Source organism: Diospyros lotus, chromosome 7 (assembly GCF_014633365.1).
Source record: "Diospyros lotus cultivar Yz01 chromosome 7, ASM1463336v1, whole genome shotgun sequence".
NCBI lineage: Eukaryota > Viridiplantae > Streptophyta > Magnoliopsida > Ericales > Ebenaceae > Diospyros > Diospyros lotus.
In genome coordinates this window covers 11,639,205-11,651,800 of record NC_068344.1, presented here as the reverse complement: position 1 = coordinate 11,651,800, position 12,596 = coordinate 11,639,205, and the positions used below count along the sequence as shown (strand labels likewise).

The 12,596-nt window shown below is 33.4% G+C and overlaps 1 protein-coding gene across 2 annotated transcripts; it reads left to right on the top strand.

Moving 5' to 3' along the window:
* The first annotated feature begins 3,824 nt into the window (after positions 1–3,824).
* Positions 3,825–8,985, top strand: LOC127806912 (pentatricopeptide repeat-containing protein At4g14170). 2 transcript variants are annotated; one of them, XM_052344507.1, is made up of 3 exons: positions 3,825–4,561; positions 6,914–6,967; positions 7,413–8,985. In XM_052344507.1, the coding sequence occupies exon 3, from the start codon at positions 7,437–7,439 to the stop codon at positions 8,868–8,870; it is 1,434 nt and encodes a 477-aa protein (XP_052200467.1). In that variant the 5' UTR covers positions 3,825–4,561; positions 6,914–6,967; positions 7,413–7,436; the 3' UTR covers positions 8,871–8,985. The 2 variants fall into 2 exon arrangements, with proteins under 2 accessions (XP_052200467.1, XP_052200466.1); XM_052344506.1 differs by lacking the exon at positions 6,914–6,967 and having other exon boundaries at positions 3,826–4,561.
* Positions 8,986–12,596: the final 3,611 nt, after the last annotated feature.

The window sequence follows — 12,596 nt, the reverse complement described above, 5'->3', positions numbered from 1 at the left end:
AATTTCCTTAGTTGTCTTGCATGTTGACACTCGGTTGAATTTCTCTGAGCTCAGTGCACAGATTAGTGCATTCATAGCTTTTGCATTTATCTCCATGTTTCTTCTTTCTTCTGTTGTTCAAGTCTCAATTTTCTCCATGTCAGCTGGCTTGATATCCTTATACACTACTTGCATTAAGCTTGAGTCCTGCATCAAATAAATCTGCATTCTTATTTTCCAGTAGTTATAATTAGTTCCATCAAAGAATAAGGGACGAGTGGTGGTTAGACCCTCGGATTGGGATGAGGAAGCAAAATGTGCCATCTGATAAGATCTTTTTCCCTAGGTTGTTAGATCGATAAAAAACAATGGAACTTGGCTTTGATACCAATTGATAGAATTGAAATAATATGACACACACCAAGAGGGGGGTGAATTGGTATATTAAAAAAATCTTTTAAGAAACAGAGATGTCGTCTGTTAAGACTACGGATTCGTTAAACTTCAAGACCTTAAAATGGCACGATGAGATATTAACTGTGTAAAAATAATCTCATTTTGTGACAAACAAATATGAAATCTTATGAATGAATGAACGAATTAAGTAAGAATAAAAATACTAAGGACAAATAAAAACAGAAAGCACAAGAGACAAGGATTTATAATGGTTCGGCTTCCCAAACCTAGTCCACTACCTTAGCTACCCACTAAGGATTTTAAAGTAACTTCACTATCAACCCCTACTCAACACGAGTAGGTCCTCTAGTCCGTGACTAGGAAATGTATAAACCTCCCAATCTAATGGGCCCTCTAACTTACGCTAGGTCAATTACAGTAAATGTGAGAATGAGAATCTAAGAGTACAACTCTTAGTTACAGGTTCTCTCCAAGAAAATTAACAGGCTTAAGATGGATACAACAGTGTAGATACAAAGCCTCAAAAAGAAAATTACAGAGAGAGTAAAAATTTAAAGCTCAGTGAAATTTGAATGCTCAGTAGTTGAAGATATTCAATGTGTTCAGCAACCTTCAATCGATTCTCCCAACCCATATTTATAGTTGATGGTAGATAAATACAAAAATCCGACCGTTGTGGTGGTTAGGCGAGCATTAAATGCGCTAAAAACTAACCGTTACAAGATTTTGAGAAACAAACTGTCGACAGACAAAATAGGTTACTCGACTATATTTTCAAATAAAACTAAGGCATAGTCGACAGACAATGAGGCATAGTCGACAGATGTTCAACCAAAACTACTAATAGTCGACAAACGCTTTCACATAGTCGACACATCCAAAAATACAAAGAAAATTTATAACATCATACACATATATAGTCGACAAAGGAAATTTCATAGTTGACAAAGCTTGTCCAATAGTCAATAGACCACAATATAGTCGACAGAAGCTTGGGCATAGTCGACAGATCATAACCCATAATCGACTATCCATAGGCATAGTCAACAGAACATAGGCACATAGTCGACTATTCATAGGCATAGTCGACAAAGCATATTCACATAGTTGACTATCTATTTAGAGAAACTGAACACATATAATTTCCTTACTTTGATTCTTTTGAAAGCAAGTTGAGATTATCAAAAAGTTATTCATTTTGAATTTAAACACACTCAATCATACTCAACCTTACTCCTATATAGATTTATTTTCACAACTTTGCTTCAAACTCATTTATATAAATTTAAAGATTGATTTTCTCATTCATATAGATTGATTCAAACTCAAACTTATTCATATAGATTTAGAGATTGATTTTCATATAGTCATTATCAAAACTATTTTATTTTGCAAGAGTAAAATATCAAACATGGAAAATGGAAAGTCACGAAGGTACATGTAGCAGGCGAGAAAGACATTTTTGTCCATAAGAAAATAAAAGGTCATATCGGTGCAGACATTGGGAACTACAAAGGAAAAAAAAAAAAGGTCTCATTGCATTATTAATAGAAATTTTGCGGGAATCAATATCAGTAGAACCTATATTTCTATTTCTATTAAGTTTCTATTTACATTGCAGTTTATACATATCGGTTATATAAACGAAATATGTCAATCGATGATAGCAGATGCAAAGGATATCGGTCAAAACATATCGTTTTATAATCGATATAGAAGAATTGATATTATGTTATTTAGTTTCTATTTACATTGCAATTTATACATAGATATCGATTATATAAACTAAGTATGTAAATTGATGAAAACTAATTCAAAGGATATCGGTCAAAACCAACAGGTTAAAAATCGATACAATAGAACTGATATTATTGTGGAAATATTATATTTATGCTTACATTGCAATTTATACACAAAATATTGGTTATATAAACGTAAACCGATTATAGTAGATGCAAAGGATATCAGTTTCTCTTTGTCATGTCCAACCTCCTGATCAGCCTCACCTCATCGATCAGTTTGTAGAGCCAACAGTCATATCCTCTACTGCCTCATCGGTAGCATTGTCCGTTGTTTCTTTCTAAATCTCTTGTGACGCAACAACTTCTCCATCTTTCTCTATCATAATAACTTCCCCACCTTTCTCGTCTTTGATCTCTTCTGCTACCGCAACAACTCCTCGATCTTTCTTGTCTTCGATTTCTTCTCCTGCAACCATTTCTCTCATTTCATCTTTTTTCGCCTCTTTTGCCACAACTAATACAATTTCATCTTCTTTCACCTCTTTTGCCACAACCACGTGTTTCTGACCCCTCTTATGAACATTCAACACTTTCTTACTGAAGGTTTCAACCTGACACAACTCACACCAGAAACTAAACTTCTGGCATCCTGCCTCATGCGAGTTCTTGTTCTTCACGTCAATTATATACAAAGATATATCGGTCACGTACTTATATTTTTTCCCATCAACATCATATTGCCACTGACCTCCGTACATCATATTTACAAATATAGGTCTCAAAGTTGTCATTCCTATAATATAAATTGAATCAATTTCTAAATTAAATACAAACATATCGATTTTGTAAGTATAAAAATATATCGGTTGTTTAAGCTTTTATTGGTTGTGTAAGGATATGTTGGTTAATATATAGCAGTTTACATAAGATATTAATCGATTAGATGCTATCTATATATTAGTTCAGAATAGATGAGTACATATATTTTTCATGACCAATATAGAAACTGATATAAAACATTTTCATGATACTTCTTGTGTTTGAACTTATATCGGTTGAAATATATCATGACATAAATTGTTGATATATGAATCAATATATGTTTAAACCAGCGAAATACATACTCTTCACTCAATCGAGTTTTTGAATGAAGAATTAGAGCCAAGTTCATTTATATTTTCATTTAAAAACTAGCAGATGAAAATGATAAAATATTTTGAAATCACTCAGGCTACTAAGACTCATTGACCAACGTTTTTCAAAGATAAAAAAATGAATGCATGCCTGGTATGGAGACAAGCTATCGAATCTGCAAAGAGAAGAACAATAATGGCTTTAAAGAAGCAACAACACTCGAATGGAAAGAGAGAGACGAGTGAGAGAGATTGAAGATGGGCGAGTAAGAATGTTTGTGAAAGAAGAAGAAAAGAAGACAGGATCTTATTGTTGATCGAGTATTTTTGTCTAATTAATTTTTAAAAGTCTTAATTTTGTAAAGATTTTCAAAGTGCCATATTTTTTGAAAGTTTAGTATTGAGAGTCATATTTTTTCAAATTGCTAGATCCTATAGCTGATTTAAAGTGGGAATATTTTTTTTAATTAATTTTTAAAAATTTTAGTTTTGCAAAGATTTTCAAAAGTGTCTTTTTTTTTTTTTTTTCCAAAGTTTAGTAGCAGGAGTCCTATTTTTCCAAATTTCCCCCAGAGCTCTCTCTCTCTCTCTCTCTTCCAATTTTCCGACGCTGGCGTTGGCTTCGTTTTCGGCCCCGGCCCCCACCCCCACCGCCACTATCATCTTTCTCCTTTTCCATTCACGACCATCGCCACCAACTATCGCGCTGCCGTGCCATTATCACCGGCCATCGATCTGCTCGCCACACCGAAGATCGTAGCCTTTGATTTCTGTGTTTTCTCCCCGACGCCAGCCACCGCCATCCAATCTCTCCAGGTTCCGACTGCTACTATCGTCATTCCGTTTCTCCGTCTACCTCTCTGTTCTGGCCTTGACACCACAGCACTGTTGCCTCTGTCTTCCCGTAATCTTAGATCTCAAATTTGACCTCTCTCTCGTGTCACGTCCAGCGTCATCGCTGGTAGCATTTTAAACCACCGCCACTGCTATTCCAGATAGCCACCGCCACCACCTGTTTTCGGTGGCTTTCGATTCCACTATCCATTGCCATACCAACACCGCCATAATCTCCGGCCTCTACTGTCTCTGCCTACTTCGGTCTGCTCTCTTTCTTCCCCTGATCTGCCTCTCCGTCTTCTCCGCCACCGCGAGGTCACCGATCTGCCTCCTCCGTTCCGCGATGCTACTTGCCACCGCCGTCCGCCTCCCTCTCCAGCCGGCGTGCCGCTGCCGCTACCACCTGTTAGCAAGAAACCCTAATGGACTAGGGGTTGGGTTGTTTGGCTGCAGGTATAGCCTTAACCTTGTTTGGTTACAAAATTATCCAAGAATTTTGGGTAAATTACTAAAAGAGAAAAAAAAAATACAAACCTTTAAGCCAATTTTCAATTTTAGAATACATTTTAAATTTTTTTAATAGACGTTATTTGTTTCAATTTTATAATGCGGTTAACTTGCGTTGAAACTTGCGATAAAGCAATGACGAGTGGCTTGCATGCTTGGAGCCTTTTTGCTGGTTTATGTTGAAGAGAGATTTACAACATTATAACACAATGTTTAATTACGTGGGTGCTTGGACGTCTCTGCACGGTTATTGAGATTGAGTATAATTATTAGTCCTTTGGAAAGGGGAATTATATTATTTTTGGTAATTTTGAAAGGGTTGGCGTGTTTTAGAGTCTGCTGAAGTAGTTTAGGGTGTTGTTCCTTCTTGTGGTGACTTATTGAGAAACAACAAAATAGAAAGGAACATCTCACCTATCTATAGGTACTATAAATAGGCATGGGTTTCTGGTAATTTTTGTTCTAGACCTTTGAAGGTGGCACCGGAGGAACTCTTGGTTGGATTCCTTGGTAGCACTGCTCTTTGGCAATTTGGGGATAATGATGGTGGTGTGGGAGGTCATGGCTTGTGAGTCGAGGTGTCGAATGGGTCAGTTTGCCTTTGGGTTGACCTTGGTCATTCGCTTACTAGCCTAGCCCAATGCAACCTATACCTGTACTGTAGCAAACGAGTAATGTTGGCCTAGTCCAATGATATGGGATCATGCTAGGTTAAAGATATGACTCACGGCTCGGCATAACATGACCCATTGGCTTGGTGCAACTCGCTTGTGGGCCAACTCGTAGCACGACCAGCACAATCGTTTGGCTCATTGGAAGAATTTTTTTTAGAAAATTATAAAAATTAAAAAATGTTAATAAATTAAGTATATTTTATAATAATTTAAGTTTTGATGTTAATATTATATTTAATACTTAATTTATTAGAACATTATATACTAGTCTCATTAGTAATATTACAATTGATTACAATAATGTAAGTTGTAAGCTATGGGTTCAATTTAAGGGTTTAAAAACTCAATGTTTTGAGTTCAAGATTATGGATTTAAATTATAATTTTATTAATATTTAGATGGATTTATATCATAAAATGTTATAAATTTAATTAAGAGAAATTCAAATAAGAGATAAGACGGACTCTTATTGCATAAGCTAAACATTATAATTTTTTAATTCTTTTAAATTCAAGATAGTCTTTAGTTAACTTATTATCATTTATTGATGAATGATAAGGTAATGATAGCGAGTTGATTAAAAAAAGACCAGTTTGAATTTAAAAGAATTAAAAAAAAATTATGTTTGGTTTATTCGATATGAGTCAAACTTTATCTCTTATTTGGATTTCTCTTAGTTAAAGTTTCAAATTTTATGACGTAAAACTATCCAAATATTAGTGAAATTATTTAATCTCTTAACTTGAACTCATATTTTTAATCCCTTAAATTCGACCCATAATTGACAAAGTATAATTTAAATTTATTGCTATCAATTGTAATATTAGTAATGATACTAATACATATTGCTCTAATGAGTAATGATTAAGTAATTAAATATTAAATATAATATTAATTTCAAATTTTAAATTATTGTAAAGATTTCTTGATTTATTATTATTTTTTTAATTTTTTAATTTAAAAAAAATTCTTCAATTGAGGCAAATGGGTTGTGTTGGATTGTGCCATGAGTTGGCCCACTAGCATGTCGTGTCATGTTGGGTCGTTAGTCATATACCCTTGGCCTAGCTCGATTCTATATCCTTGAACCAACCCAACATGACTCGTTTGCTAAAATAATGGGACGTGTTGGGTTAGGTTAGAAAGTGGTGGGTTGAGTGACCCACTGGTGGTCTGACCTGTTTGACACCTTTATCGAGCCCCCCTTTTTGTAATATGGCTTGGGTCGGCATGACTCGTTTCTAAAAAGGGTCAAACTTGACCCAACCCATGAAAATGAAAGGCCAGATAGGGGGTGGGTCGGGCTGGCTCAATTTGCCTGTTTGACACCTCTACTTGTGCGTCGTCGGTGACCTGAATAATCCAAATTAATGTGGATTATTTCAGGAAGTTGTTTGACTTAAAAACTAATCACAAAGTGTCTACACATACAAAACACTTATCATTCTAGGGGTGAAAATGAACGAAATTTAACTATGGTATAAAATTAAAACAAATAACAAAAGTGAGCGTGGTTATTAAAAAGATTTAAAAGTCATTTTAAATTGAAAATTACCTAAAAGGTTGGTATGTTTTTTTGTAATTTATTCTGATATATGTTATTATTGTTAATTTATATTGCAAGATCCATCCTTTGGGACTCTTTAAGACCAATTTTGATGATGGAGACTTGAGGAAGGTGGGTGGTTGAGCTTTTAATTCATTACAACTCAATTTTCTTTCCCTATTTCTTATATGAATTTTGAAAAAAAAAAAATATATACAAACACAATTCACTTCAAAGTTAAATTTGCTTGCTTGTTGCAAAACAATTAACATAATATTCATTACAAGCAAACATACATAATTGCAAAGTACTTATGTTTGGGGCCTTGTGTTTAATGGGTGGGTTGGGCTTAGTATTTAGAGCTTTTTTAATTATGTTTTCACTCTTCAATCTAAGACTAGGACTGGATCGAGACAAAGTTTTCAAATATTTGGACTAAATACTAGATTTAGTCTCATCCTCCAATTTAACTAGGTTATAAGTTGAACACCTCTCGGGGAACTTGTTGGCTTGTAACGACTTGACTCTTCATAATGCTAATATGTGTGTGTGTGTGTGTGTGCTTGTATTTATGCAGTGGCTAAAACGAAAGAAGTCTAATATGCAAATAGTAGCAAAAGCTCTATGCTGCAATACGAAGAAGCTCTTCTCCACCCTTACCCATTCCAATCTTGTTTCCCATTATTTCTCACTTCTACATTCTTCTCCAAACCCAATCTACCTTCGCCATCTTCATGCTCGTCTCCTTCGTGCCTTCTATCTTTATGACAACGTAATCCTTAGTTCCAAGCTAGTTTTAATGTATTCCCACCACAAGAAGCTCTACCCAGAAGCTTTCTCTGTCTTTTTTCACATGCCTCACCGAAACATCTACTCTTGGAACATCATAATTGGGGAGTTTTCACGATCCAGCTTGCCTGAGAAGTCGATAGACTTGTTTCTTCAAATGCGCAACATCACCAATTGTGAGGTTCAACCTGATGTTTTCACTCTACCACTTGTTTTGAGGGCGTGTGCCGGTGCTGGGATGGTAAATTTGGGCATTTTAGTGCATGGGTTTTGCATCAAGACAGGAATGGATATGAGCTTGTTTGTTGCTTCTGCTCTAGTTTTCATGTATGTGACATTTGGGAAGATTTTGGATGCACGGGTGGTGTTTGATGAAATGCCTCAAAGAGATGCTGTGTTGTGGACTGCAATGTTAGCTGGGTATGCTCAACGGGAGGAGCCCATGTTGGCATTATCTGTGTTTAGAGAAATGATGATTGCTCAAGGGGTTGAAGAGCTTGATGGAGCAGTTATGGTGAGCTTGCTTTTAGTCTGTGCCCAATTAGGTTGGTTGAAGCAAGGGAAGAGTGTACATGGATGGTGCATAAGGAGGTGTTTAGGCTTAGGGTTGTGTTTGGGCAATGCCTTGATTGACATGTATGTAAAATGCGCCGCATTATGTCATGGGCACAAAGTGTTTGACAAAATGCCTGAGAAAGATGTCATTTCGTGGAGTTCTTTGATTTTGGGATATGGGTTGGGTGGCTATGTAGACGTTGCTATTGAGCTATTTGATAAGATGCAGAAGCAGCATGTCAAGCCCAATGGCATAACTTTTCTTGGTGTTTTGTCTGCTTGTACCCACGGTGGACTAGTAAAAAATGCACAATCCATTTTTAGAATGATGAAGGATTATGGTGTGGTAGCTGAGCTGAAGCACTATGCTTGTATGGTCGATTGCTTGAGTCGAGCAGGCCTACTCACTGAGGCAGAAAGGCTTATCGAAGAAATGCCTAGTCAACCTGATGCGGCTGTCCTCGGCGCACTGTTAGGGGGTTGTCGAGTTCACGGTAATCTTGAGATGGGGGTACGAATTGCAAAGAGACTCGTTGGGTTGGAACCAGAGACGATCGGATATTATGTGCTTTTAGCCAATATCTATGCCGATGCAGGTAGATATCATGATGCTGAGAGAATATGGGAAATTACCAAACATAAGAACATCTTTAAATTGCCTGGATGTAGTATGATAGAATCAAGGACTTGATTCTATTCACCATTTATATTTAGTTTAATAATTTTTTTTACTATTTCATGTCTTTAAAAGCAATAGATTTTGTGCAATTAACATTCAATTTAAAGTAACATTTAACATTCATCCACCATGAACCACCGTAACCAAATGAACATTCAATTTTAGCATTCACAAAACTAAACCATCAACAATTTAGCATCATAGAGACTAAGCTAATTACGAACTAAAGTAACATTTATCCTTCTATGCAAAGCAAAACAAGTAACCCATAAACTACCATGCTTTTTTTTTTTTTTTTTTTTTTTTTGTAAGTTGCAACATATAAAATAAGAAAAATTACACATGATACCCCTAAAGTTTAGGCAATTGTAAAAAGTATCCCTAATATTTGAGAAAATATAAAGAGTATCATTGAGATTTAATGTTGTGTTATAATTTTTTCCTACTGTTAGTTTACCACCGTTAAATTTTATAAAAAGATTAAAATGCCTTTATATCTAAACTTATTCTTTTTCCTCTCTTCTATTGTTTTTCGCTTTTGTCTGTAATTAATGAATAATGATAGCGATGGCAACAGTAGTAGCGACTGGCATTGTAAGGAGAATGACAACGATGCTAAATAATGACAACAATGACAGGGGTATCTGTTCATGGTGATAGCGATGATGGGGGTTGTTCACGACGACAGCGGTGATGATGAAAACAAGGTCATCTACTCCTCTCTATGTGATTTATTCTTCTTCTTCTTTCTCCTTTTCTTTTTTCTTCTTCAAACCCAAATCTAGGTTCGAGATGTTCATCTTGAACGAAGATCTGGGTTTGTTGTTCATCTCAAACCTAAATTTGGGTTCGAGATAAAGGGTTTCATTATCTCTCTATTTCTTCTTTTTCTTTTTCTCTTCATCCCTTTCTCTAATTTCTTCTTCTTCTCACTCTCTCCCTCCTTTCCCCCCTTCTTCTCTCTCATTCAAATCCAAATTGGGTTCGAGATAATCTTTGATTCTTCGTCTTCTTTTTCTTATTTCTCTTTTTCTCTACACGAACTATTTGGGTTTTATCATCATCATCATCATCATCATCTCTCTCTAATTACATGAAGAATTTGGGCTCATCCCTTCCTTCAAGAGTGTTCATTGCAATTTTCAGTCTATTAATTTAAAATGGAATTTATTAATGTTAAGTTGATTAAACAATACAAAAAAGATTAATAAAAAAAAAAATTGACTTACAAATTCAAGTTGAATAACAAGATCATTTATCTTCAAACTTCAATGATGCCATTATTCAATGATATTTTTGTGGAATCTAAAGATTTTAACACAACAATAATTAGTAAATATTTTAGTAATAAACAATTAACAATTTAAAAATAAAACTTTTATCAATATATGTCGATCGAGTAACACATTACTTACGTGAGTAAAGCTCATTGTTAATCGAGTATATATGTGTGAAAAAATTAATTTTAATTAACTTTCAAAACATTACTCAAATAATCAATATTGTTAATCGAATAAAACAATTCATGGGTTTAAAGTTAATTGAGTAAAGAAATGATTAGTTGAGTAACTAGTGATCATAATCAATTAACTTATCAATTTAATCGAGCAAAACATGGATTGTCTAAGACTTAATCGATTATATGTCTGATATACTTGAGTGTTGTGCTGAAAAACTTTTATCGAGTGATTCTAAATGCTAATTAACTAACTATGATATTAGTCGAGTAATCATATTTGTTAATCGAGTAAAAAATTGGGCAAAATGATAAGTTTCTATAGTTGTTTCATTAATCGACTAAAAGGGAAAGTTAATCAAATAATTCATTCTTTTTAGTTGAATAATCAAACATCTTACTCAAGTAATAATTCAGATGAAAAATGTCAAGTCACTTGAACATTAATTGACTAAAAGGATAGGCTTAATTGAGTAACTCTTATCTTAGTTAAGTAAATGAAATGCTTAGTCGAATATAATCTACTAAACAGAATGTGAGTATCTGTATCTAACTTATTAATCGACTAAGAGCTATCTCGTACTCGAGTAATGACGTGATTTAATCGAGTATCACATGTGCTTAATCTATAATCAAAATGTTAATCAATTATGGTATATTTTTGTACTCAAGTAATATCATTGTGTAATTAAGTTACTAAGTAACTTAGTCAAGTAAGATTTATTAAACAAAGAACCAATCTTTGTATTTGAATTATTAATTGATTGAGTAAATCTTGTAGTCAAGTAATGTCTAAGCTTAATCAACTATCCTTTAAGCATACATGAGTATTTGTTGATTTTACTTGAGTAACATTGATTTTTTCTCAACTTTTTATTTGAAAATATAGCCATTATAGAGTATTTAATGTGCACAAAGTTAAGGCTGCGTTCTCTTTGCTTTTCAATTTTTAATTTTGAGTTTTGAATTCATTTTCAGTTTTCTGTTTTGATAATCTGTTTTTAGAAAATTGAAAACGCGTTCTGTTTATCATTTTGAAAAACTATTTTTCAAAACAGAAAATTAGAAAACGCGTTCTCTTTGAAATTTTGAAAATATTTTTTTAATGATATTTTATTCAATAAATTTGATTATTAAGTAAATTATAAATATTTAATGTTAATATATTATTAAAAATATATATAAATTTTAAAGTTAATGAATTTTGTAATATTTTTTTCCATTACAATAATAAAATATGAATAAATAAATAAATAGATGTATTTTGAGTTTAGAGTTTGTTTTGAATGAAAACACTCAAAACAACTTTTTGTTGTTTTGAGTTTTCTTTACAATTTTTTTTTTTTTTCAAAAATGCATTTTTAAAAACAGCAAAGAGAACGCGTTTTTATTATTTTAGAAAACTGAAAACTAAAAATGACTTGAAAACAGCAAAAAGAACGCAACCTAAGTTTTTCAGACAAAACTAGGCAATTTAAGGTGATCTGATGGTCCCTTCATGCAAATGAAATGAAATTAGAGTTCAAATCTTTAATACTAACCATTAATGTGTATATGGAGAATTTTTTTTTTTTTTTTGCAGTTAATGCCTTTATCCATTGGACAAAAAGCCATCAACATTAAATGTAGATGAGTTATAAAAGGCAGAACAAGCTTGAAGACAAGTAGAGACATTAAGAAAAACACTGAACCAAGCTGATCTAAATACTCTCAAGTCATTCTCGAACCAAAAAGAGCTCTCATCACACACATTCTTTGTTTATTGTAAAATCAGATAAATTGTGCCTATTTTTCACATCCTTTTCAATCTCGGTATTTGTGAGAAGCTATTTTATTATTTAGTGCTTAATTATAAGCTTATCCAATTGTTCAACTTTAGCTTGTTTAAGTTGTTTGTAGTTTGTGCTTGAGCCTGTAAAGATTTTTGCTAATCCTTTTAAAAATTGTGTAAAGAGTTTCTAGTTTAATTTTTTAAAAGTTACATAATAAGTTAATTGAAAAATTTTAACCAGAAGTTAATAAATGGACATAGGCAGTAGACCGAAACACTATAAATTTTTTGTTATATATTATTTAATTTCCTTATTTTTTGAATTCTTTTTTTTTTTTTTTTTGGTGAGCTTAATTTACCTCCCTTTTTAAACAAATAGTTTCTTTCACATGCCATTCTTCGACAATGATCATCTCCTCTACTCATAGTGATCTCTAAATTCACTCTTTCAGTATTATTCTCTCATTAGTCACCTTTCTTGGACTCATCTAGTAAAACTTTTTCAATTAAT

What these genes read in the sequence shown, in the direction of transcription:
- LOC127806912 (XM_052344507.1), top strand. Translation starts at nt 7,437, where the DNA reads ATGCAAATAGTAGCAAAAGCTCTATGCTGCAATACGAAGAAGCTCTTC.